The sequence below is a fragment of the Amphiura filiformis genome, chromosome 5 (genome assembly GCF_039555335.1).
Source record: "Amphiura filiformis chromosome 5, Afil_fr2py, whole genome shotgun sequence".
Classification (NCBI taxonomy): domain Eukaryota; kingdom Metazoa; phylum Echinodermata; class Ophiuroidea; order Amphilepidida; family Amphiuridae; genus Amphiura; species Amphiura filiformis.
Window position 1 is genome coordinate 35722364 of NC_092632.1, and position 27895 is coordinate 35750258.

General features: G+C 36.6%; 1 protein-coding gene across 1 annotated transcript in view; it reads right to left on the reverse strand.

Annotated features, from left to right (window-relative positions):
* The window catches only part of LOC140152154 (E3 ubiquitin-protein ligase HECTD1-like), a 53815-nt gene that overhangs the window by 14708 nt on the left and 11212 nt on the right, over positions 1–27895 (reverse strand). The window contains 26 exon segments of the mRNA XM_072174454.1: positions 544–789; positions 2324–2605; positions 3407–3446; positions 3449–3600; positions 3932–4095; positions 5618–5797; positions 6117–6260; positions 6868–7007; positions 7145–7279; positions 7645–7756; positions 7974–8068; positions 8594–8743; positions 9674–9811; positions 10034–10204; positions 10816–10991; positions 12216–12447; positions 12800–12976; positions 13571–13706; positions 14488–14665; positions 15134–15257; positions 15572–15747; positions 16114–16387; positions 17057–17332; positions 17965–18192; positions 19236–19470; positions 25805–26100. Coding sequence (XP_072030555.1) covers positions 544–789; positions 2324–2605; positions 3407–3446; positions 3449–3600; positions 3932–4095; positions 5618–5797; positions 6117–6260; positions 6868–7007; positions 7145–7279; positions 7645–7756; positions 7974–8068; positions 8594–8743; positions 9674–9811; positions 10034–10204; positions 10816–10991; positions 12216–12447; positions 12800–12976; positions 13571–13706; positions 14488–14665; positions 15134–15257; positions 15572–15747; positions 16114–16387; positions 17057–17332; positions 17965–18192; positions 19236–19470; positions 25805–25944 — 4501 coding nt within the window. The 5' untranslated portion in view covers positions 25945–26100.

The following is a 27895-nucleotide window of genomic DNA, read 5'->3' on the forward strand; positions in this document are numbered from 1 at the left end:
TCATCAAACAATGCAACCTGTTAATATATACAACACATGTCATGACATAAAGATAATCATAGCTAAATAATGATGCAGATTTGCAGTCACTTGCACAGCAGCCTTATGTCCTGACCTGATATTTTCCTTTTGCAAATTATCTGTCATATGACCCATTTTAGAACAAAATTGCATTATTTTTCACACGGTAAATGTAAAAAATTTCAAAACTTTTTGCCCTGAGGATGACTAGTAACAGATGGCCTGCATATGCAAATTCTGAAACCAAAAGATGTTCAAAAGCTTGAAAATGACCAAATTCAAACCTTGAGGATGGCAAATAATCATACCGTAAGCATGTTGCCCATGGGCTCGACGATCTGTGCAGGATGCGTTAGCGAACTCAAAAATAGCGCAAATAGCGAGGTTTGAGCGTAAGCGCTGGTTTGACAAGTTGTGTGCTATGTGTATATTCCGATGAGCAAGGTCGTACCCGTTTTCATAAATTATATCTGTATTTGAGACTTTTTGTAACTGACACAAATTAAGCTAATAAATCTCTACCTGTAGTTGGTGTTGAATCTTTGGCAGCAAGGTCTTCACAACTAGCCTCCAAAATAGGAGCGGCTTCAGCTCTCTCATGATGAAGTGATGGAAACCCTACCGCTGCTAATAAGGCCTGTGGTATCTCTAGATGGTCCTCAACCGATGCCAAGGAGCTTAATCCTGAGGCTACGCTATCCACCATGGATGCTGCTGTGGCTAGTGTAGTAGCAGTAAGGTCTGAAGTGGAGGAAGCATGATCCTTGTCTGTGTGAGGTATAGGGAATAACACTAGTGCATCACCATGTTCACAAAGGATTACAAAACTACTATACATGCTGCAATATATGGATACAAGACTTTTGTAGTGGTACAAACATTGATGCTTTTGGCAGTTATTCAAAGATGATATTATGCAGTCATCTAGTTACACGAACTCAATTTAAATTGCACAGAGAATAGATTCAACATGCCGGACTTATTTAAGTGACAAGAGACTGACTGTAACTCACTTTGGCATTGCTTTATCAATACACAAGGAGCCCAAAGAAATCAGTAGCATCAATGTATTGTGTCAGAACATTGTTTTGTGCCATTACTATACAATACTTAATCATATCCATGCAAAATGACATATTTGATACATTAAATCTTTATCATTTGGATGAAAACATGATTTGATTTCTATATTTTACGTAATTGAATATTTTCTCGCAATTGACTCCAAATGTATATGAAATGGGAACAAAGCATGCAAAATGGCATGTTCATGAGTTTGCTCACCAATTATACAACATTCATTTAACAGCTACAAAGCCTCTCATTCATGCGCTCACCCCCACACACACCCCAGCGAAGGGTTAATCCAAATGTGTATCAACACCTCCAACTGCGGTAATCGTTCATAATACCTCCAACTGCGGTAATCGTTCATAATACATTTTGATGCCGTAACACTATCCAGGAACCATGGACATCCACAGTTACTGTGCACCTGCTGTTACATACAATTCTCACTTATCCTCATTCAAATGCACACACACAAAACATACATGCACACATGTACACAGAGTACACATACAAACACACAAAAAAACATTACATGCAAACAACAAAAATACATAACACATGCATGCAATATCACACACAATTCACTTTGACTGTTTGTGTAGAGGGAAGAGTTACAGCTTCCAAATCAATATCAGGAACACATCCATTATAACATCAACACACATATAAAGGAACATTCAAAAGACTGTCATAACATGTCATTAGGAAGCATATGACCAGTACACAATCTGTACATGAATTGGGGGACATTGTTTGATAAATCTATGCTAAAAATGGATACAGTGAGCAAATTCACACACAGTCCAGATAACTCTGATATTAAGCTTTCATAAGTATTTGTTTCTTCATAAACACAGTCCACAAACTGTCCTTCAATTTTGTAATTAATCCTGATAGTTTTTACAGATTAACCGAGTCAAGGACTACCTGTCTAGCCATTTATCATAACCTAAAGCTACACAACATATGGTGCCAAGGCCAGAACCTGTATGCCAAATAATTCAATCCGGCCCTTGAACGATGTGCTTGAGCAATGAAAATGCCTAAAATATTGACATATCACCTTTCCTGCCATCTGGCATTCAACATTAATTTGAATGGTTGATACATATCATTGTACATGATGGTCTTTTTGATGTGTTGTAAAAGTGTAGCATACCGTTAGTTTTCTTAACTGAAACAAGAAAGTGAGTAGTGCACCCCTACCATTTAACCTGCACAGCTTCCTTACCTCTCACTGTTGTTGTTTTAGTGTCCCCTGCAGTAGTAGCACTTAAGCTTGGTGTTGAGCTGCTCTTTCTGCTGGTCCCAATAGTGCCAGTAGGTGTGGTGTACCCAGAGGTGGTTGTTGTTACTGTACCAGTAACAGTTGCTGTGGTTACCTCTGGTCTGTCAGTAGAAGAGGGCGCTAATCCAAAAGCACCTACGATACTGCTGCTGGCTTTAGCCGCTTCCAATTGGGTCATGGGTTTGCCTGATGAGGCTGCTGCAGCTGCGGCTGCTGCAACTGCTGCTAGGAAGAAACACAGAAACAATTCAGCTTTAAATAGTTTTCACAACACTCAAATGTATACAGATTCATCAAATTCTCTGTAACAAGGGCATTTGTTTTATTTTAGGCCAAAAAAAAGGGTTTGTCTCAAAGCATTTGTAAAATCGCGAGATTTGAAAAAAAAATATGCAAAATTTTCTTTACATTTTTTCCGGAAAAATTCGGCTAAAATCAGATTTTTTTCCTCAGAATACCATAAAAATATCAAGTCAGGAATATATATATTTTTTTTAATTGCATTTCGCATTTGTTTTCAAACCACTCGTGACCTTTGAGACAAACCTTTTTTGGGGCCTTAAACTGCACATTCCTGTAACAAATCTTATAGATCTGGATATTAAGGAACTTTCCTCTATTGCAATTAGTTCAAACTAGCTTTAGGATTTGAAACATGGGCTTACAATGTCCAACACACAATTTCACTTTGCAAGTTCACAGCACATGGAAATAAGTTATTTGTCTCAACTTGGTAAAATAAATCTATTGTCTTTTACTATCTAACCTCAGGAAAACCATAACATATCCAAATCTTTATATCCTTCTTTTTTCATCAGAGAGGAGATACATATCACAAACTATAAGTCTGTTAGCTGCTTTGTGATCTGGCAACAGTAAGCAATTACATTAAGCTCCTTCCTGGTTGGAAAGCATTGACATCACACACATTCCTTGTGTATAAAAAACTAGGATTATTACTACAATGCTAAAACAATGGGCAAAATAGTAGTACATAGGGTAACTCCACAGTACCAATCAACAAACCTTCTCTATGTTCTGCAACTAAGGCACTTTCCATTGATTGTCCTCCTCCAGCTCTCGCCACTTCCAATCAATACCTCGACCGATGCCACGCGCACCACCGACAACCATCTGACGGAGCACCTGAGAGCGCATTAAACGACGCTGTTGTTTACGCAGCGTAGGGTCCAGAGGTTCTTTCTGAGGTTTACTGGTAGCTGAGATAAAGAAATGTAAAAACATGGAATCCAAATTAGCAATTTCAACAATCTTTGACACCTCTTTTTATCTTTTTTCAACAGAACCTTTTCATGATGGAACAAGTTCAGTTGAATTTTTGTTTTATTATGACTAATCAATGCAAGTTTTCATAACATATAACCACACAAACAAACAAACATTTTATGATTTAACCACATTCTGTTGAACAAATTCAGTTCATTTACCAGGTTAGATATGAAAACCTCTTATTTGTTCACAGACACACCAATACTCGCTTTTGGATGCTGGAAATCATACAATCATGAATGAATTCAAACTCACACTTACCAAGTGCTTCTTCTATCACTCCTGTCACTGTGCCGTAGATTTCAAACCCTGATAGAGACAAATAATGTGTTTGGCCACTAGCATTTTTGCCGGTCTGCTGAAGTCTAATGTGACGCCAACCTTGCTCTTCTTTGGGTACCTCCAATGGCCATGTTGCTGTTGACCTGTGGTGAAAAATTACAGCCCAAATTAAACCACTGCTATGAAGGAGTGTATAGCTTATTAACTTCCTAAAAAGAGGTCTTTAGGCACCTTGTTTAGTTGGTTCCTACATCGTTACTGATGCCCCAATATCTATCATACCCTGAACATTTGCATAGTGCTTTCATTTTTTATTTAAATAACAAACAATAGCACTATAAGCAAATGTTCATTATTATACATGATAAAATTTATTACATCTCCTGGGTATGATAGAAAAAGCCATCTGTGCAGTACTTATCGTGGTACCAATAGAACTATGGGACCAAATTAAATATTGTGCCTTAAACAACAATAATTCTGTTCTTGCTAAGATGTAGTATACACCCATTTTTCTTGGTCTAGTTATTCTAACCTAACTATATTGCACAGCATACATAAATATCCAAGAATTTCAGTATTATTTTAAGGGATGGGGTATGAACGTTTGGACAGTATTTATTGTGGGACATTAGAGCATATCAGACATATCGAATTGCATTCTGAATACGAAGAATGTCCTTCTGATATCAAATAATTTTGATTTTTTGAAATTCGCAATGTAATACACATTTCATGGCAAATCATTCAAAATTGATATTTTTGATATTCAACAGTACTCGAAGTAAACTTTATAAATCTGATGATTTATACTTGAATTGTATGTAGGTGGGATGAAATGCCGACGATCAATTGAAAATTTTGACCTTTCATTATTGAAGATATGGATTTTTCCCCAAAACACAAAAAAATTAGGTCTTTTTGGGAAAAAATCCATATCTTCAATATGAAAGGTCAAAATTTTCAATTGATCATCGGCTTTTCCTCCCAGCTACATACACTTTAAGAATAGATCATTAGATTTATAAAATTTACTTCGAGAACTGTTATATATCAAAAATGTGTAAAATATCAAATTTTAATAATTTGTCATAAAATTTGTATTATATCGTGAATTTCAAAAATGAAAATTATTTGATATCAGAAAGACATTCTGCGTATTCAGAATGCAATTCGATATGTCTGATGTGCTCTCATGTCCTACAAAAAATACTGTCGAAACGCTTAAAACGCTCATTCCAGATCCCTTAAGTAAGGATCATCAGAAGATATAAGAACTTGAGTAGTTAATAAAACAAAATGCCGTTACACTGACCATAAGACTACAGAGTCATTTATTAATATGGAAAAATTTATGTTCTTAGATGATCTTCTTGGCCTAAGGTAATGGAAACAAATTAGTTTGATCTTTTGATCTAACATCGATGCTTGGTCGATCCTTATTATTTATGAAATCAGTTATTTAACTATTGTTAATTGTCATGTTATAACATATGAATATTTGCCTGTATTGATATTGACCTTATAAATTTAGCATTAATTTTGATTAATTATTGGTTAGTTTATCAATAACAAGCACCGAAGCAGCTTCAACGATAGATCCAAAGATCAAACAGATTTGGTTCTGTTGCCTAATTATGCATTCCACTCAGTAGCAATTCTTACCCTGGTTCATTAAGGGAGCAGTCATCAGAATGAGTAAACAAAGTAGTCCAACTATTGCCATCCTTGGATACCTGGAAAAGCCAGTTACGTAGAGCTGACCGACCATACCCCCTGGCATGTCGCAATGTGTATGCCGTTGGGATCACATGTACACCAAGGTCAATTGTGAACCATGCTTTCCTGCAGTAAAAATATGACATAGAGTTCAAGTATTGAGTTCAATATTAATATTCGATTTTAAAACCACAAGATTTTGATGACCCATGTCAGTTACAAGTCCTTACTATAATATAATCCAGCTACGGTGACACCTTCTGACGTCACGCTGGACAAATTCCATTCAATGTCAGGGGAGGCTTGTGGGTGTGAATGCAATGGAGCAAATTAGATACAGCATTGATTTGCCAAGAATTGAACAGGGCACCTGTCTCATTAATACCTCTTTAAAAGTGACATTTCATTTCATTTCAAATCGTTCACATCCAGTATTACGCCTTACCTGTCATCATTTGTGTGGCAGTTAAGTGCCGAGGCATCTCTACTGAGGATATCTTCCAGACGTCCATATGGTAGTGTTCTTCCCTCAGAGCAGTTCACAACTACCAGACCATACTGGGCTGGATTTACCCACTCATATGCAGATCTAGTAGGAGAGGAAAAAATGAAAAATAGAGATTGATTAACTGTGATATACAAACTTTGGTCTCTTCTTGAATTCACTGAAAGTTGTGATCTTGTACCCTCTACGATTTAATAATGTGTTCTTGATTTTTCACAATACCCTACATTACTCATGGGACATAAATGTTATTTTGACCTGCCGAGTTCTATTTCTATTAAACTCGTAAAAGATTTCAAATTACAATTTTTATTTACCTCTTACTGCAAGAGACCAACTAAAGCAGCACAATAGCACAATACCATGCTGTGGCAGCTATGCACATTATACAGTAGTTGTGCACAAATGAATTATTTTGTCACATAGGATACATGCATGCAAAAGTTATTGTGCTGCATAAACCTTCCCTACATCACACATGATGGTCAATGATGGATATAAATAACCTGTGTCTGTGTGTGTACTTATCATCAGCCAAACAAGCAATTTGAATGTGACACACATGAAGTGTCATACCATGAGTTCATTAATAAACTACAAAATATCAAAAGTTAGGGTTTATTTAAATTCAATAAATTAACTATAGAGATTGTCAGTGTCAGCTGAGCAGTTAATTGAACACAAAACCTACCTTCCATTGGTGCCTATCCAATAAATGATTCCATTTTCATCAAAATCATGGGTGTGTCTGAAAGCCATGGACGGACCGTCTTTGATACGTCGTACAAACGTGAAGCTTGTGCGCTCATAATCATACCACTGTTTAGCAACCTAAAGAAGAAAAAAAAATACTAGGGAGGTGAAAAGACCTGACAATCACTATAAATATAATCACTTAATATAATAGGTCAAACATTATTATTAACTGCATGTTTATTTATTTTCTATTTTCAAAGACGTCTTCTTACCATTTTGAGAAGGTATCTTTCCAAGCTAGCCACGGTGGTAAGTGGTTCCATTTTCAAGGTTCTTCCAGATCTATCTATGAGAGAGGTTTCTCCCGGTGCTCTTTCCAGACGGAAACGTAATCTTTTGGTTAGCACCTGCAAATCCAAAATGAAAATGTGATTAATTGGTGGTGTAAGTAGAGAAATGCATTTGCATAATAATCATAGAATACATAAAAACAGTTTTAACAAGTATACCATGTACTGTATAACTGTTCCAATTTTTCATCAGAGTGGCTCTGGCTTCATCAAAACTGCAGCTGCAACTGCAAAGTGGCAGTCATGTCTTACAACACCTGTAACCACATTCAAGTCACAGAGTAACTATGTACATATTGCAACAGTTGTGTTTATTCCATAAGCTAGGGGGGTCAAAAGTAAACAGGTAGTATAAGACGAGATCGCCTTGCAAAGTCAGGCACACATACATGGATGGCAAACATTTAAATAGTACAGCTTACCTGTAGACCATAACTTGAGCCAGGAGAATCGTATAGGAACATAGGTAGCCTCTCAATTGATTCCAATACTGATACTAACTTACGAATAAGCATCACAGATGGCACAAGGGACCTTGAAGGGAAGAAAAATAAAGCGGGTATATTGCTTTTGAGATCCTTTAATGAAACAAGTTATTTATTGCACTTTTTTTAACTTCTGTAATTATTAAGATCATGCAGCTAGGTAACTTAGAACATCAAATCTTTTCATTCAATTAATTTCAATCCACCCCCGTCCCTCTTTCTCCCTCTCATTCAGTCTTTCACACAACTTAGTATTATAAACATACCTGTCATTTTCATCAAGGTCCTCTTTGAAGGCTGCTTTGAAAAGACTGATGCGTTCTCTTAGATGTCTGTCATGTAGTGCAACATGATCATAACCCTGTTAACAAATGGAAAATATCAATTAGTTGTGTTATTTCACTGGAATCCACTCTATAACAAGTATCAATAAAAATGCTTTGCAGACTAAACACCTGTATTTTCTGTGCAATAGTTACCAAAAAGCAGGCTAACATAACATTGTTTATTCAATATTGAAAAAGAACCAATGTTTTAACATGATCCAGTTCAGTAAAAGTCAACCAATTTTTTTTTTTTTTAAACTCTACTAAAAATATTTAAAGGCAGAAACTGACAATTTTCATTCTTTCTTTTCTATTCTCATGGTGCTTACGAAAGTGTTTTTCTGTTTCATGGGACTTCAGTTCGGTAGTGCAGGTGTTCTGCTGCCTAAAGATTACTGAATGAAATGACACTCAGCTGATTAACAATGTTACTGTTGTTTTTGGAAAATGCTCCTTTAATTTTGTTTGAGTACTGTAGATAATGCTTTACATCTTATCTTATAGGCATATTGGAATTATACACTGTTATCATATTAAAAAGTAAAACAAAGCACACTTACATCATTGAGACAGTAGAGCAATGATTGTACTAATCCACTACTATGAAGTTCATATGCTGAGATACTGCTCTCATCTTGAAGCAACACAGTCAATGATTCCAATGCAGTCTTCATTTCTGACACCCAGCCTCCTTCCTCACTATCACTCAACTATAGAAAAACAATGGATCAATACAAACAGTCATTAATATTTGCCTTGTCAACTCTTTGTGCATATTATTTATAGGTTAATGCACGCATATTACTTGTTGGGAGAGAAATTAGACAAAAATAATGCACGCGCACTGATGTTGATGCGTCTAATGCACGAGCCCCAAATAATACGCGTTCATTAACCTATTTCATACACAAGAAGAAAAAAACATGTGACTTTTGCTGCTTTTATAACAAAATTATCACTAAAAATATTGGAAAACAGAACCAAACATAAATGCATCAACCCACCCAAATATTAATCAAGCCTATATGCGACGCGAACGTGTGTGCAAGCACTGCGCGTAGTACGCGGTTCGTGCTATCTAAGAGTGTATGAACTTATTATAATAATTAAAGCTTATCTGCTACAGTTTCAGCAAGGTTCTTCAGCGGTCTGCCAATTTGGCACTGTTTATGGCGTAAACAAGGACGTGGGTTTCTGATTGGCTAATTGAATCACACCGGCACATCATTCGCTGGTCAAACTGCATATCATGGCGTGAGCTAGTTCTTTTTACGCAATAATCAATGAGCAAATGGAGCACATGAAGGAATTTGCTGCATACTATAGCTTGGCATTATTTTCAAACCTTACTTGGTACATCATAGTAATACAAGATTTGGAAATGACATTTAGTTAAGGGCTCATATTGAAATTCCCTTACACAGGAAGGTGTGCGCCATCCTGCAGCTTTCCTGTGCTAGCCTTCTTTGTTAAAATCCTGGGCAGGGTGTATCACTGATGCATATAATCCATCCGCTTTTATGACCGAGCTTTCCTGAGGTGCTTGGCGCTTAGCGAGGGGAATCCTGCCTTCTTTCTGTGTCAAAACGTGGTAGGGTATTTCAATATGAGCCCTAATAGCTATCATGCAGGAAACTTACCTTATTTGCATCACTGTGTAGCTCACAAGCCAATTCAATCTTCTGTACAATACTATGTAGCTTGGCTACAACATCCCTGGGGTGGCTTTCTGCTGCTTTGAAATTGCTGTCATACAGCTCTCTAGCAAGAATCTTCACCTGTAATGTAAGCGAGACATGAATATAAAAAAAATGCAAAAGCTGACACAAATTTGTAACATTTCTCTGTTAAACTAGTGGATACCTGTTAAGTGTGCTGAGGCTTGTGGATCAACGTCTAGGGGTTGTGCCTGTGTGTAGTGCACTATAAATCACTGTGCTTTTTTTTCCATATGGTATTTTATATTCATTCATCTTGCATATATAAAGAGGTCTACTTACTTTTTGTTTGACTTGTTCCACTTTAGATCTCAGCCTTTTGCCTCTCTTGCCTGTCCAACCGGTGGAAAATTCTGGACCCAGTGATGTCTCTGCTGTGAAAGAGTGCTTTGTGCCTCGGTTGGATTCAAACACAAATCCTGCAAGATCCTCTCGTAATATTGTTGCTTGTTGCTGGAAATTCAAGAGTAAAGAGACATGTCAGAATAATCATAATATCCCCGTCAAAAGTCAACTCAATACTTTGATCAGTTCCATATAGGAGGACCTAATAATAATACAAATTGATCAAAAGAGCAGCATAAGCACAATTGGTTGAGCAGGGCACAAACTCTGAAGTCCATCTAAAACACACACAGTCTTTACTGATGTATACACACCTTTGTTTCATAGCCACTAAGGTATTGGACATTTTGTTTTAGCAGTCCCCTCTTAGCTAAAGCTAGAGTCCCCTCTTTAAGTATTTAATAATTAGACCTGTACTTACTTGCTCATATATAGAATAATGTGCCAATTTTATTACAAACTTTAATTCTGTTCTTTTGTAATGGGGATTTAAATGGCCTAAACTGAGGCTATAGAGCCCTTACCAGCCTTCCCTAATCCTCATCTCCATAGCCATATTGAAAAAATAACATAACACAAATTTGTACTAAAATATAAACATAATGCACTTGAGCAAATATGTACGCAAATAAATACTTGAGGGGGGAAGGAGTCTTCAAAGATCATCCTCAAGATCTACAAATTCCACAAACATCTGGTATACCCATGATATATCTTACCTGTTGACCATCTGAGTTATGAATGGTAACTTCTCCTTCTTTCTTGCACTGTAAAGTCCAGTTTCCAACAACCAGTTTTGTGGGTCCCACACAGGACATGATAGGTTGGCTAGTGGCACCTGGACGCACTTGACTGCGAGCACGATGCAGTTTCTCTAAGAACTCACCACGACTCTCTGTAAAAGAAATAATGTTTAAGAAACCAAGGTGTAATGCCGTATCCTATACACCAAAATAATGTACTCTCCAAGGCAGCAAAGATGTAAATAATAGGTTAAAATTTATTAATATTTTTTACAAAACTCCATTAATCTTACTATAAATAGGGGAATGTTGTGGGTTTGTGAACATAAAAGCTCCGTCAGTTTCGATCCAAATGTCGCCAAATTTATACGGAGATCAAGGACTATACGGGAACGTGTTTACAATTTATTTGGTTGAAAACGGTCAAGAATTGGCCTCAAAATCTGTGAAAATGTGGTCCGTTGCTATCCTAGGTAAACAAAAAAATCGGTCAGTTACTAAGCTAGCCATGCTGTGGTACCGCGTGGGTAACGCAGCACTACGCCATGGCGCGCGTAAACGACGCAGAGTCACGTAATGAATTATATTACGGGTGAAGCGACCGGAGGCGTAATAAATACGGGGAAAAGATGTGTGTTTAAAAGTACAAACAACATGAAGAGGTAGACCTACTATAAATAAAAAGAAAACAAAATGAGGACAGTCAGGTTATATTTTCACAGTAAGAAAATGAAAACGGGAATAAAATAGGCTAACGAAGGAAAAAAAGAAACTAATCAGGAAATGTAAGAAAAAAAAGCTATAATAAAATCAGGAAATTTAAATTTAAAAAAAAGCTAATAAACCGAGGACAGAAATAAATAAACAACATGAAAACGGGAAATCACAAGCTAAGCAGCAAATAATAAAAAAGAAGCTAACAGGGGAATGTAAGAAAGGACAGATTTAGAAAATAACGGGAACGGGATAAAAACAAACAAACTTGGTAACGGAAAATCGCAAGCTTAGCAGCAAAAATTTAAAAAAAAATTGAACAAAATTAGCCCATGTATAGAAGAAACTAAAAAGAAAGAAAGAAGCTAAAATGGAAACGTAGGCTTAAGGAGGGTCAGACTCAGACAAATAAAATTTACCTTTTCAATGATTAAACCTGTTCAGTAATTCCTCCTGTTTTAGTGAACGCTCCCATTTACTCCCGCTAGTAACTATAAATCAGCATTATTAGGCATATTTAGTCATTAGTTTTTAGCATATTTTTCTTGTTTTGCGAGATGAACAACCACTGTGAAGAGCGCTAATAGATATAAATATTTTCTTAGATTTAGCAAATAATAAAAGAGTTCAACAAAGTTGATATCACTGCCTTACTAACTTACCTGAACTATCTGAGCCACCTTCAGGGCTACCACTAGAGTACATAGTAGCCAATTTGCCATCTAAAATGAACCTAAACCATCCATTGCTACCATTAGACAACTCCAAAGCTGCCGCATCACTCCAGATGTAAAGACAATCTCTGCCACGAGCTAAACACCAGTCCTTCCAATGATACGGCTTACCAGATACTATTTCTTTGGCATCTTCCATGTCTGTTTCATCTCCATCTCCCTGTAAGAGCACAACACGATGGAAATGTTAGTTACATTTTCAGCTTATAGTCAATTTACATCCTCGAGAAGGTAATGCCAGCGCATGATTTAGTACACATAATATAAAATTGCATGCATGGACTAAAGAACTGGTGCGTTTACACTTGCAATCAAAGGCGGAACATCTGTACATGTGCGAGTTATTCTCCAACAAAGTACTGACGTCGCTCTCGTGGAAGCCAAATATGGACTATAGCTTATTATTATAACAATTTCTAAAAATGTCAACATTAGAAATACAACATGGCTGCCACTTTGATTCATGTAAGAAAGTGACCAATATTGCAGAATAATTCAAAAATCAAACTTACTGGTTTTCTTTCTCTAGCAACAGCTCCTTCTTCTTCAAATTCTTCTACTGGTCCTGCCAGAGATGAAACTTTGCTGAACACACCAAGACGAGCAAAATGATCTAAGAACAGATGCTCTCCTTTGCGCACAAGATCCTGAAGGATTTGAAGTGCTGTGAGGTGACCTTCATCGTCATCCTAAGGAAGGAAAGCAACAACCAATGGTCAAAAATGTTTTATGTTTTATTAAATGCATGTGATTATCGAGTACAATTTGATAGAAAATGACCGTAAACATTAAGGTTTAAAAACAATGATAAACTTGATTTGACCAAAGCTCTAAAGGGTGAAGTATTACCTAAATACCTAAATAGGCTAAATAATATGACATGAACAATTCATAGGTAGAATATCATCACTCTACTACAATAATTGCCAAAGTCATTTTTTGTAATCTTCACCCTAATTATTTTGGATTATTCCCTTTAATTTGTATCATTATCATTTGTTCTTGTGCAAAGATTGGTGAATAAATATGTTGAAATGCATGCTTGAACCATATTTTGTTCTCAAAATGACAAAAAATGACTTGGGCAATTATCGTACCAGGGTGAAGATATGTGAAACTGATTTACACTTAAAAGGGTGACAAGAAAACCAATAAATGGCAACACAAAACTTGTAAATGTAAATATACGATTTTAAGATGAGTATAAATTTGACAAATTCCTTCCTTTGGCCTGAATTTATTATACCACATGTTTGATTTCACATGTTATGTTGTGACTTTACCTCATGATCTAGTACAGCTGCTAATACTTCAACTAAAACTTGAGTAAACCCTGATGCCTCTGCAGTAGACACATCATTGAGTAGTGTGGGAGATGTATAATGGATCATCTTACGTATCAAGGCCAAACTAGCTTTCCTGGAGGAAAATAAGATTTAAAACGTAAAAAACATTTATGCGACTGTATATGAATTGAAATAGACAGACAGATTATTAATAAAAACCTGTTCATAAAGTAACAGAATTACATTAATTTTTTTGATTTTCTCTTTCAGACTAGGGCTGAATACCAGATTAAAGAAATCACAGTAATTTATAGTGTGCTATGCACAGGTATAAAATGACAAGCCTCGGCACACTTTACAGGAATTCCCTCACCACTGAGGCAGTGAGGCCCTAGACACACCTTATAAACCATTTAACATTATTAGTGGATGCAGCTCTATACAGGGGCCTACATATAATGTTCACAACCTGAATCAGCTCCCAGAGTTTCATAAGGGTAGACCGAAACAATTGGTAGTAAGTTCCTTGTACAGGGGAATTTCAAGCAAGCTAGCTCTAGTTGTCCACAAGAACATAATAATGACACTGTAGGGACTGCAACTTGTTGCGTCAAGTATTCACGCACCAAAGTCTAGCGCCTTACAGATTGAGCCAATTAGACTACTATTACTATAAACTGTTCGTAGAGAACTTACATGATTCACCAAGTATGGGTGGCGACCATTAAACAACTTGCTAACATTGCACTCTCTAGTCATTATAATACAAATGTATTCATTTATAATTATAATTATATGGGGTTCATCAGCATTAGGTGACCATGAAGATATATGCACTTCATAAAGAAATATAGGTAAGGATGCTTCATTATGATGCAAATGATGGTGTACACCTCTGAGAACTCTATGCTTACCTGATTGAAGGCATCATAGTGTTGTTATACACCTGGGCGAATATAGGCAGTAGTTTACGCCGATATATAGGTGCCATTTCTGGATCACCTTTGGCTTCTGTGTCTTCTGGTTCTGGTTTGCTTTCTTCTGGGCTCACTGGGGCCTCTGTGGTTGGTGTCACTGGTACCATCCATTCACCTGTTGCATGATACACAATTTTCAACATTATTGTCACATTACAAGATACTTGATCTCTCAGAGTGCTCTAGAGATTATAGTCTTGGTTCCAAACGCCGTATGCGCCTTTGTTCGTAAACAAACCATCTGTAGTACCGTACCTCAGTGTGCACACTACGGATGTGATCCAATAGCCTTTGAATGTCTGCATAATCAAGCCTCAAAATAAGCTGATCTGGACCAGGAGCCACACATTTGGAAAAAGCAGCTCCTGGTCCTGAGATTATCTAGTGAACCAGGAGCCATTTTTAAAGAGCTAAGAGTCATTTAAATTTCAATTGTACACATTAAGTACAAAACCAGCTTTAACTACTAGGCTCTATTTAAAAAAATGTAGAGCCTTGTTCATATGGTTTTGATCAACATTCAAGAGAATTCAAGAGAACGATTTCAAAACGATATTCTAATATGAGACTAAGGGGAACTAACCTGGTGACTGAAGTATCTGCATGACTTCTCTATGGCCCTCATCATTCCTTTCTCTAGCCTTATCTAAAGGACTCTTGCCATCCTCATCTCGAAGATCAGGGTTAGCTCCATGTCTCAACAGGGTCTGTCAAATGCAATGTAAACAAACAATCATTGACACACAATTTCATTAACACCACATTTACAGTGTTAATACACCAGGACAAAAATGATCTCCAAATGAGCATATTTATGTGAATAGTCTTGCTGCTTGAAAATTCTTATAAACAGGTTCAATGCTTTTTGAAAGTTTGAAAATCCAGGGGACTTGTGAATGATGCTGCATGTGAGGGCAACAGTTTTATTTAATTAATGGAAGGGAAGTATCTTATTCCTATTCTTCAAAGCAAGGATGTTATAGCACATGACTGCAATATTATGTTGGATATAAATCTTTACCTTTGCGACTTGAGGTCTGCCAAAACAGGCAGCATAATGCAAAGATGATGACCTCTGACCCCGGTTGACATCTGCTCCTCTTTCACACAGGAACTCAACCATCTCTTGTGTTCCAAAAGCAGAGGCCCAGTTCAGAAGAGTCTGACCAACATCATCCATGTAGTTTACTTCAACAGCTGGAAGATGCAAAACAAATGTTCAATATACTATTATTCAAATGTTTACAATAACCTGATATTTCTTTGGTTATAATGTTAGAAACCACATTCCTTTCAATGTTAGAAACCAATTATACAATAACTCTTTTGATATTACACATTTCATTTCAACTCTTTTCAATGTACTACTACGCGGCGAACAGACAACCAATGGGTCAACCGACTTGTTGTCAAGTTCGTTGATCAGCCAATCAGCGTGATTGCTTATCTTTTCTGTGTGTACGCTAGTGAACGCTTGGCGCACAGCTCGGACCACGGAAGTAATAAAAAAATAACTATAACTACACATAATACTGCCAATTGCATATTATATACCAAGCATACCTCCAGTATCAATAGCATCTATAAGAGCATCTGTATCCTTGCTTCGTATACAATCAATCAAATGGCGGTGGGATCGTTCTCCTGCACTATCCAGTCGTCGTAGACCTGCCATGGCTCTGGTCGTTGCACCTATATTTGTCTTTGGTAGGGCCTTGCGTCCTTCAAAGAGCAAGACTAGAAGTAGATCTACTAATCGCATGGTGTCCAGGACGCAGCGTTCATCACCTTGTAAGGCTTGTTCAATGGCTTCAGGTAGTTGTGATCGTAATAAGTCCTGAAAATTGATAAAGCAAATGCCAATTTGTTATATGTCTAGTCGATCTAAGCAAAAGCTTACTGTTAGGCAAAAAAAAAAAGGTTTGTCTCAAAGCTCATCACGCATTTGTAAAATCGTGAGATTTGGAAAAAAAAGAAATGCGGAATTTTTTTTTATTTCAAAAAAAAAATTTTTTTTAGTTTTTCCAGAAAAATTCGGCGAAAATCAGATTTTTTTCTCCAAATACCATGAAAAAGTCGGGAATAAAAAAAAAAAAAAATCGCATTTCGCATTTGTTTTCAAACCACTTGTGAGCTTTGAGACAAACCATTTTTTTTGGCCTTATATTGGCTTTTAGAAACAGGAAATTTAAGTTTGTATTATATCTGAAATACAATTCATGAAGTCGATACTTTTCTTTTTGCACAATGCACATAGAATGATTTGATGTAACAGGTGTTTTGAGATCTTATTCATCACAGAAAAATACTTCAGACAAGTGTTGTCTACCACTCAAATCATTAAACCCACCATGTGTAAAATAACTTATCATCCATAGTTATTTCACATACATACCATCAATTGTGATTTTACATGTACATATGTGTATAAGTCAACAATTTTAGAATTTTGAAGTCGTAAGTTTGCCCGGACTAATGACTCTGAATGAGAAGTAAAATGACTTACATGTGTGACACCTGGTGATCCTCTGCATAGAGTTGATAGCAAACTAATGACAGTAGATATATTGGGGTTTCCTTTGGAATCCGGTGTAGTCCCAGCTGATGCAGCCACTGTAGTCTTGGCACCAGAAGCTAGGGCTGCTGCAGGCATGCCACAATTAGCCAGCCTTTCAAGCAATTCTGTGGTTAGGCCGTGTTTAGCTAAAGGGGCTGGGTCCACACCACGCCTCGTGAAACGATCAGCGAGTGAGGCAAAACAACGTAAAGCACCATCAGCAACCTGCAGGAATCATACAAATGTTGACATTTAAATATGTTTATAAAAGTTGATATTAATTCAAGACCTGTTTTATACAGTTACACGAAAATCAGGCGCAATTGTAGTTTGCTGTTTTGTAGTTTGTTTGCATCCTTTTTTAATTGACGTGAGCTTATGATCAATTTCCCTGTGTTTCTAAATACACGTAAGTAGACGTATGTCTTTATCTTAGTGGGATATAAATCTCAATGCTTGCTGGCACACATGATCTGTTATGTTTTCCGCACAACCAAATCTTTTAAAAAAGTGTAGTTATTGCCATTTTTACCACAAGGATTTAGGCTTGTGCTAGATAGCTTTAACATTCTTTGGCAAGGGTGGCTGGTGTAAATGGTAATGCTATTCTAGGGGTTGGACATCCAGGCTTGTTTTCCTCATCCCAAAATGATGCACATAGCAACCATATACTGTGCCACATGCGTACATGGTTTTTACATAACATTTTCCCCTTTGTGCCACCTGCCCAACCAAGAGAATACCATTATCAACATATAAATTTCCCATCCATCAGGACATAAATTCTTGAAACGTTTGACATTTATAATAAGAATACCACTTATGACATACATACAATGTATCTACAAGCAACTTACATGAGGATCTTCATGTTTAAGGAGTGTGGAGAGTGATTCCACACATGTTTCTAGTGATGGATCACTTGGTTCCATCTTGCCACACAGTCTGGACACCACAGCCATAGCTGAATGCAGTGTGTCTTTATGTACCATACTGCCATTATCCCGTATGAAGGTTAACACACAGTGAAGCCCACCTGCTTCGAATATTGCACCAGACTCCCGAGTACACATGAGTTCAAGCACCTGAAATGGCGGAAGAAAACAGTTTGAAATGATTATAAATATCTTAAATGTTCAGTTTTATTTGCTGTTAGGGTAACAAGCACGTACACAATCGTTTGTGACCTTTTGCCCTCTTGTATGTACAAGAGGGTTTCTTATAAATCAAGTACGGTCATGTTGTGCATATTACACTCAGCGCACGCATTTGTGATCACTGAGCATACCAAAACTCTGAATATTTGTGATAATAAGTTTAGGAATATCTTGGAATAGATTCATCAGGATTGTATAAAAGTCATAAAGTTTGTTAATTATGTAGTCAAATCCAATTTTCTACTCACGATTTCAAGAGAATCATGTTATTAATTGAGGGGGCAAGCATAATTGACAAGGACATAAATAAGCACTAGATGGATACGCGAAGCACTTTGGATCAGAAAGAAGGGCACCAAGACTATCAACTGTGACAAGGGCATCTACTCTCTAAATCACATGTATGATCCGCTGTTAAGAACTGTGCACCCGAGGAATGAGAAATTTTGCGGGAGAGTAGGCGGATCATCGCATTACTGAAGAAGTCTCCCGACCGGAAGACAAAACTGTCTAAAATCGTGAGTAGAAAATTGGATTTGACTACATAATTAATGAACTTTAAGGTATAGGAATAATGTTACTTCTCTCATCTGCACTCATTACCAACTGAAACCATAGCTAAAATTATATGAAAATGAAAACCCACACATGCATATATTATAATATTACAATGTATTACCCATGTGATTTCAATTTGATTTTAAATAATATATAAATTGTGCATATATCATTGTAAACTTTAGTGTAATCTGCTGGTTTACCTAGAATTGCATTACTTTTTTACAACTCTACATAATACTCCATTTAAATTTGCTAAGATATGTAATTCAAAATATAATTTGCCTTCATTGAACACTATCAAATTACACCATATAATCCTGAATTTCGGAATTGTTATACTTATAGTACATGTGCTCACACAGTTTGCACTGATCAATTTTTCCCATTTAAAGCCATTATGCCAAACTGACCTTTATACATTGTTCAGCAAGATCTTTGCTGGTTCTAGAAGACAGCTCCACTACAACAAGACGATTACATAATGCTTTGACAGCGCCGTCAACAGCTACAATGCGCCTCGTACATTCTGCTGACACATCTAAGTAATAGGTGATGGCCCTCGCTGTAACCTCTAGCACATTGTCAGGAGCGTGTTCATCAAGGAAGATTTTACACAGAGCTGGTAAGAAAGTTCTTGGTGGACAGCTACATGAAAAGAAAAAATGTGAAATGCCGATTATTAATTGTGTACCGTACTGAAAAGAACCAAACTTTGCTTTAGTAGCAAGATAATGTAATGTTCTATTCAACCTTATTCACACCCAGGTGCTGAAGTAAGCCATCTAAAAAAAAAAAAAAGGGTGCTTGAATGATTGCTACCATATTTTGAAACATTTTGCCTGCAAAACTGTGTTCAAGAAAACAGAAACAATAACCATAAACAGAAATAATACGTTCAACAACTCTTCCTATACCTTTGTACAGGAGGCAACTATTGTTAATCGGTGATGAATCCACACTTTTACAGTTGCGTATACGCGAATGCAGCTTGCATACACACCATGCCTGGAAGCTGTGTGCGTATTATACATGTACACGCTTACACTTGGATTTAGTATTTTGGAAATAGTTAAACATTGCTGTTTTATTCTGGTAGTTTTATTGCTGATATCAACAGAGAAATCATGATCTTCTTGTATTAAAGGTTTAGTGGCAATGACTTACTAACATTCTTCATAAAATAACCATGTGAATTGCATTATCATTTACCCTTTTTCACACTAAAGTAAAAACATGTTACGGTGCCCTTTTAATACTGGAAGTAAAATTGTATTAAATTGACTGTCAACTCAGAAATGCATTAAATAAAAGTTTTGTAAATGTACAACATTCAGAAGTGTACAATGTAGAGTGTAGAGCCCTAAATTTTCTGAGTCGAGGAATTTAAATACACAAATTTTATATAAAAATAAAACAATTTGAGAAATTCATATAGATAATATATTATGTTTTGTCTCATTTTTTTGTGTGTGTTACTGTTTGTGATCATAAAAAATTTGGTCTTTTTTTTTTAATCTTGAGACTCGATTCCAGGGATGCCACCCCCCCCCCCTCTAATTTGGATATCAATCTTATTTTTGGAATTGCCATTGCTTGGCGGTGGTACATCTACAGGGTTATAGCTAGACCAAGTTGAGTGCCGGCTAATTTTACTATCCAATTAGAACGCTGGCTCGGGCACAATCTTTTTCGGGATCAGGGAATAGGATAGGGTATACCCCCAAAAAATGTTTGTTTTTTATGATGAATAAATCATTTGTGGAAAAAAAAATTGAATTTTGTTTTTTTTTATTTTATTTTTTATTTTTAGCGCAGGTCGGCGCCGGTCCGTGTCGGCTACCCCCCGGCCGGCGCCGACCGGCGTGACTATAACCCTGTACATCAGTCAGTCATGTAAGTGTGTACTTTAATTAATGCAGACCTGATTATACTATAGCATCAAAATAATGGAATTGGTTTGTTTTTTAAGCCACCAGATGTTGGCTTTAGATTTTTTTTAAATGGATGCATAATATGTTTAATTCAGCATAGTAAATGTAAGCGAAACAAAATATGCAAAATTTAATATGATATACATGCACAGATTTAATTCATATACAAACATTAATGAAATTCCTGATCTGTGTATACAGGCCCTACATGTACACCCATACCAATGGGTAACACACAAATTAATAATTTATGCAATTTGTACCAGGGAATTTTATATTTAGTATGATAATGATGTGAAATTTACAAACTCTGGCAATATCTCTAATCTAGTGTTGATGTTGACTGACACACTATTGCTATGGATGAGTCACCTGGGTTGCAACAGTGGATTAATATACATGGTGACTCGCTAACCACATCTACTGTTAGAGTTCAAAGTTACGTCTTCATTGCATGTGTACTATGTATGCGCTATTAATAACAGGCTATGCCCAAACATAATTTTGCCATCACATTCTCTTGTAAGGTACAGTTTTGCTTGCAAAGTTTACAGGGTTTTGCTTGCTTTTGTCTCTCGTCCAGTACATACTAGTTTAGATCCCGGGTTAGATATTCTCATTGGGAGAATGGTACTTTTTAATACAACTAATGAAAATACTTAAACATGGTAGTTATCTTCCTGTCACCAGAAGTATATATTTTACAAAAGCAATATTTTGCCATACCTTAATTTTCAAGATGTTCACTCTTCTATGGAGTTAACATGTTTGGGTTTTTTTTCCTCCATAATTTCAAAAGGTGCTATTTTTTCCCAAACCCAAAAAAGTTTACAAAATGTATACATGATACACCTGCTTGTCACCTTCCTGAAATTGCTGACAAAACTAATATCTTTTCTTCCCAGATCCTCACACTTTGAATTTAAAGAAGCTTAGAATAATCTGAAAAAAAATCCGAATTTTGTAACATACATATTGTGTTGTGAATGCAAGCTGAATTGCAACCCATGGCTTTTTTCCCAAACCAATATTGATTGAAAAACATAAATTCATAGACCATATTTCTTTAAGGGTCTTACATATGAAGAAATTAAAAACCACATTGTTCGGGGCCAGGGATTTTCAATCTACATGTAGGCAGCCTGTTGTTGACCCTTGAGTGCTATAAACAAAGTGCACAGTAAACATAGCTAAACAAAGTGTACATGTATACTGGTACATGTTATGTATTCGTCCCTGATTGGCCCTTCATTGCCCATGAGTAAATGTAATACCTATACACAAAGACTTTGATCAAAGATATATAAAATGTTACTCATTTATTTGACCCAATGTTTATAAGAATATATCCATGTTGTATTATCATGATTATAAAATAGCTAATTACCCCATTGATTGGACCAAACACTACAGAAACAGTGAAACAGCTGTTACTAGAGTCTGACAAAACAATAGGCCTATATCGTTATGATACTTGAAGTTGTAGCAATTAGTCTCCTGCTAGTATTCTGTATGAATAGTATGCATGAGATCCTACTTTACTTTATAACGATGCTTTGTAGCTTGTGTAAAATCTGTCACAACTGATATTTTCAACATGTTGAACATAAGGCACTTAATAGTCATGATCAATGGAAAATGATGGCCAACTGCAAGATTGATCCATCACTGCCAAGTGGCTGGCTACAGCATGGCGTGAAAACTGTTAATTCTTCACATCGCAACACACTTGGCCTGAATTTAAAATATTTCATCTAGCACATTGATTGAGGTCAGTTGCATCCAAGATATTAACTACTGTGCAGGACAGTGCTGGAGAGAAAACTTAGTGATTTGGAGAGGAACAACACACTTGTATCAATTGGAACAAAATTGAGTCATTTTTATCAATTCAAATTTTAAGTCTATCAACTTGTGAACATTAGTCCTAGGACATTATGACTTTGTGTGCATGTGTACGTACATGTAAACTACATATGTGTTACATGCGTATGTTTGTGTCAACTAGGTGTGTACATGATGGGGTGTACCCGAGTGTTTGTGCCAGTAATGTTTAAACCTTGATTACTCCACATGTTCTTTGAAAGAAAAGGGGAAAAAATCAATGCTCTAAAAAAATTAAATTAAAAAGCAATCAATATTTAATTTATAATCACCAATTTACAGCTTGAGGAACAACTTGAACATTTTGAGTAAAACACAACATCTTTGTTGTGATCTGGAAGTATAATTCCTATTTCCTGTCAGACAAACTTTCAGTAATTACATTGATGAGAATATTTTTTTGAAATACCACTTCATCCAATCTATGGTCATAATAAACATTTCCTGATAGTTTCAGTAAAATGGTCATGATGAATGGTAAACAGGAAGTTAGTTACATGTAAATTGGCTATAAATAGTGGGCAAGTGAGAAATCTCCTACATCTTTGTTTAAAAAAATCTTAGATGACCTCTGGAAGCACACAAAGCTTTTGATACCAACAAAATACATGAAATAGATACTCCAAATCAAAAGTTTTAAGGGCTCATATTGAAATTCCCTTACACAGGAAGGTGTGCGCCAGGCTTCCCGTTAGTGTGCGTCATTGCGTCCAGACGCGTATTTTACAAATTTGGACGCAAGTTCACATGGCTAATCAAGTATTTTGCGTCCATGTGGACGCAGACAAAACTTCGAAATTTAATCATTAATTGATGATAAAAATAAGAAATTGTTTTATTTTTACGATAATAAAAGCCCCAAAATTTTGACCAACCTGCTAAGAATTGAAGTAAATTCTGCAATATTTGTAAATGCAACGTCGGGAAATCGTGCACTTTTTGCATGCTTTCCGTCGCGATAGCTGTTTGATGGGGAAAGTCCCAATTGATGCAATTGTTTGTTTACAAAGCATGCTGAACTGACGACGTGCAGTTAATGTTTATTTAGTTATTTATCACAACCTGACAATATTCAGTTTTTAATATTTTAAGTTTATTTTTCATAAATAATCTCGTTTCCTTTATTAGTATTATTGTTACGATGAATAAAAGCAATTTTAAAGACAAAATCCAAATGATAACCTTTTTTGTATTATTTGTGGTAGCGTGTTTTAGCTTTTATAGCATCATCAACAACACGTGGATCAAGTAAAAGTAAAACCGGAAGTAAAAGTACGAAAATTTGCTAAAGATTGACAGACTTTGCGCATGTTTTTGCAGCTGTTTCGGACCATCTTTTGGACAAAAACTGATGCAGAAATGAGAAAAATTATCATTGCGACTGGAGGTGGAATATCACGGCGAAAATTTTATTTTAACAATCAACATTTGATGAGGTAGACGCGGGGTACGTGTGTTAGCAACGAGGGGTTGCCGTATGCGTTTCCGGTATGATTGATCGTGAATTTCAGATGGACGCACAAAAATCTGTCTGGACGCAAGTTTTTTCAATCTTGTCAGCAAACTTGCGTCACACATGACGCACATTTTAAAACCCTTAACGGGAACCCTGGTGTGCGCCATCCTGCAGCTTTCCTGTGCTAGCCTTCTTTTGTTAAAATCCTGGGCAGGGTGTATCACTGATGCATATAATCCATCCGTTTTATGACCGAGCTTTCCTGAGGCGCACGCTTAGCGAGGGAATCCTGCCTTCTAGCCCATTTGCAAACCATGAAACCCTTCGAATAGCTAGCAAAGGGAGCAGTAAACAAAGCTAGTTGAGCCATCTCAGAGGGTATCAGTCTATCAGATGACACTAGAGCTGGTGCATATCACCCCATCAATGGCAGGAAAGAGCCAATTATAGGAATGGTATAGAACTGCATTAAACTGCTCAACAACACAGCACCTTGAGAACCATTTTGTTGGATCCTAGTATTTCACTTCCTTGTTTTCAAGTTATTGCATGTGATGCATTAAAGACCTTCATAACATGTTTATTGCCATATTTTACAGAAAACTTTCTTTCAACTGAACTTCCCCATCCTCATTTAATTTCCTGCAAGTGCATGCTTCTTTTGTAATTGTTGTTTTGAAGGATTTTCCCTGAAGTTGCTCTATTTTAGATGATATCCTGTAGCAATACTTCCTACATGAATGGACAGGATGTACGTATGTACATGTACAATATATGTAGAAAGTGCTGTAGAACTTTTTTATGATTGTTAATGTTAAGTTATGTTAATGTCAAATTATATTAATGTGCTGTTTGTACCAATTCTCATCCCTCATGGTGCATAAGTGGAACAAATTCGTGCAAAGAGCACAAAAATTGGCACTTTTGAAGTAACAATGGCCCAACATGAGGTTAATTTGGTCAAAAACCTGTATTATGGGGAATGATTGTATGGACCACCCCCCCCCTTATTAAAATATTGTGGAGTTCCGCCGTTTTAACATGAGCTATATTTAGAAGGTGCCAAGTGTAATACTGAAACACATACTTATCGTTCGATATCAGGACTTTTGCCCATAAATGTTAGGGGCATTGGTCTCTACTCTACATGCATGTGGCAAATCAAAATGATCAAAATGGTGGTTTTACCTAGTTGTCCACGTCCAACTTTTTTTCTTTCAATATTAGTTTCGTCAGCACAGACATTGACTGGTATCATGCTGTCATTTTTTTAAATGGAATACTGTTCTTCACTAAGTTGGGCAATAACCCTGATCCGCACCCATACAGACCGGGGTTCTTCTGGTCCGGGATCAGCACAAAATAATATCTTTAATAAATAACACAAAAGTACAAATGTTTCCATCCAAACACATTACAATGTACATTTGCATTGAATGCATGTTTGGTCATCATTCTTAGTTTTTCAATTGATCGGATCTAGAAAGGTTAGAACGGGATGGTGGTAGCAGAAGTTCGGATCGGCCGGTCTGGTGTGGGAAAAAATCGGGTAGCATTGTTCAAAATTGTTCGGGATGGGCTGGATTAATTTATTCAGGGAATGCCAAAATCAAAGTGGAAAAAATCTTGCCCCACGGTGCATTACACAGGGTAAAGAAGATACATAGAGAGTACATTATTTTTAACTAATTTTTAAAAAGCTACTGACCTTTCAAAACACCTGTCCACATTATCAGACATAAGAAGCAGCATACAGAGTTGCTCTAAAGCTATCAGTTGCATGTCCCTCTCCTCTCCCTGGCCCATCTGAAGCCATTCCAGTAATGTCTCTGGATCCACATCTGCCATGATTGAAACTTGTTACACTAACCCAGACACAAAACTAGCAATTTGATGCTTGTTGAATCAAGTTCTTTTTCTATAATTTGTAAGATTGGTTACTCGGTCTACTTTGGTGGGATCATGATGTGATTTAAAAGATGTGCTGTGATGGATACAGCTTGCCTGGTTGGGAAAAGGAAAAAAAAAGAAGAATGACAATATTTTCACATACATGTATGACGTGTACCTGTAAAGGAACAACTGTGGATCAATACATAGTATAGTCCTCCCACACACACACACCCCTACTTGATACCTCCAAACGAGGACCTCATTCTGCATATGATCTAACCGAAGACTCACACACCTGTTTTTAATCGATACACCGTGGACCTCATACACACACATGGACACGCCAGATCATTTACATGTACAATCCAACTGTGGCCCGTCCTATACCCCCTATAGGTGACCCGTTTTAAATGCATTTTTACGTTATTTGCGATGTCCTGGTTATATCCAGCAGATCGAGGATGTCCACAGTCGGAGGTGTGTCCTCGTTTGTCATGTGTATCCATATGTAGGTCCTCGTTTTGAGGTATTTACAAATGCACACACACACACCCTTTTTCACATTAGTCACTCTCCTGCAGAATTTTTTCATTTCATTGTTAATTCCCTGTCAAAATATGGGTCAAATTTGAACACCATTTATATTTCTGCATCTCAGATTTTGTAAATATGCCAGGAGCTTGGACCATTGAGCATAGCCAGACATGCCAACTTTCAAATCCAGTTTTCCGTACCGTACTCATAGACGACCAAAAAAACCGTATTTTGCACCCCAAAACCGTATTGTTGTAAACTTGTACTTTTTCTACAAATCACATGTTGTGCATGATGCATCTTGCGCTGTGAATGTCTTTCCTATTCTTCACAATAAAATCCATTTCGCAGCGTATTCAATTCATCTTTAAAATACTGTTTTCTTCCAGGGTTCTTTCCATCTTTGGATCCATTATTTATGATTTCGGGGTTACACACGAACGAAAAGTTAAACAAATAACCTCCACAACTGCTTTTGTTGCATAGAACCAGCATAGCGCTCACATCTACAATGCCAAAGTACTTTTAAGAAAAGTGTGCTGATTGGTCAACAAGGCCAAATTGATACATTGTTTACAAATATCAATCAAATGACTCTACTTTACCATGTCAAATGAAGTCAGTTCAGATCAGTAGTCTATTACTGCAGCCATTTATCTTTTGTGAGGCATGACTTATTATTTTGGTCAAATAAATCAAATTAAAGAATACCATATTATTCGGAAGTTTACTTCTTGGGCTTACATAAATTTTCGGTCATAGACCTTTGAAAATTCATGTGATACCGCGGTATTTTGCTATGCAAATAAAATAATGTGGTTTGACACCAAATATTTTGCTTGGACTATATCTTTGATTACACAAGTCTACACAGGTAAATTTTCAAATGTCATATACATGTGGGGTAGAAACAAAGGCTAAGCCCACTCAGCAATGGAAGTTCAGAAGTAAACACAGCCGATCACGACAGGTAATTGCATAAAAAATTTAGACTGTAAAATTTTAGACTGTCCAAAATAGGCAAATCTTGCTCAAAAGATACAGTTAACTCATCGAAATAACTTTCATCCAAATTACAATATTTCCAAAATAAATAACCTCCAGTGTCCGACCGAAAATCGAATGCGTAACTATGATAAACTATCGTGTGCAAATTCGAAGCTAGAGGTCTCGAGTAGCCCTAGAACTCTGGCCATAGTATCCGTTTTTACTTCCACTAGGGCCAGAGGCACTTACACTGAAAAATTTGTTGGAGATGCTTGAACGATCCAGTACAAAAAATCAATGCTTGATCGAACCAATACAAATGTGTGTCAGGTCACTAATTTTGGTAAACCCACTTGAGATTGAGAACACACAATCGCCAGTCATT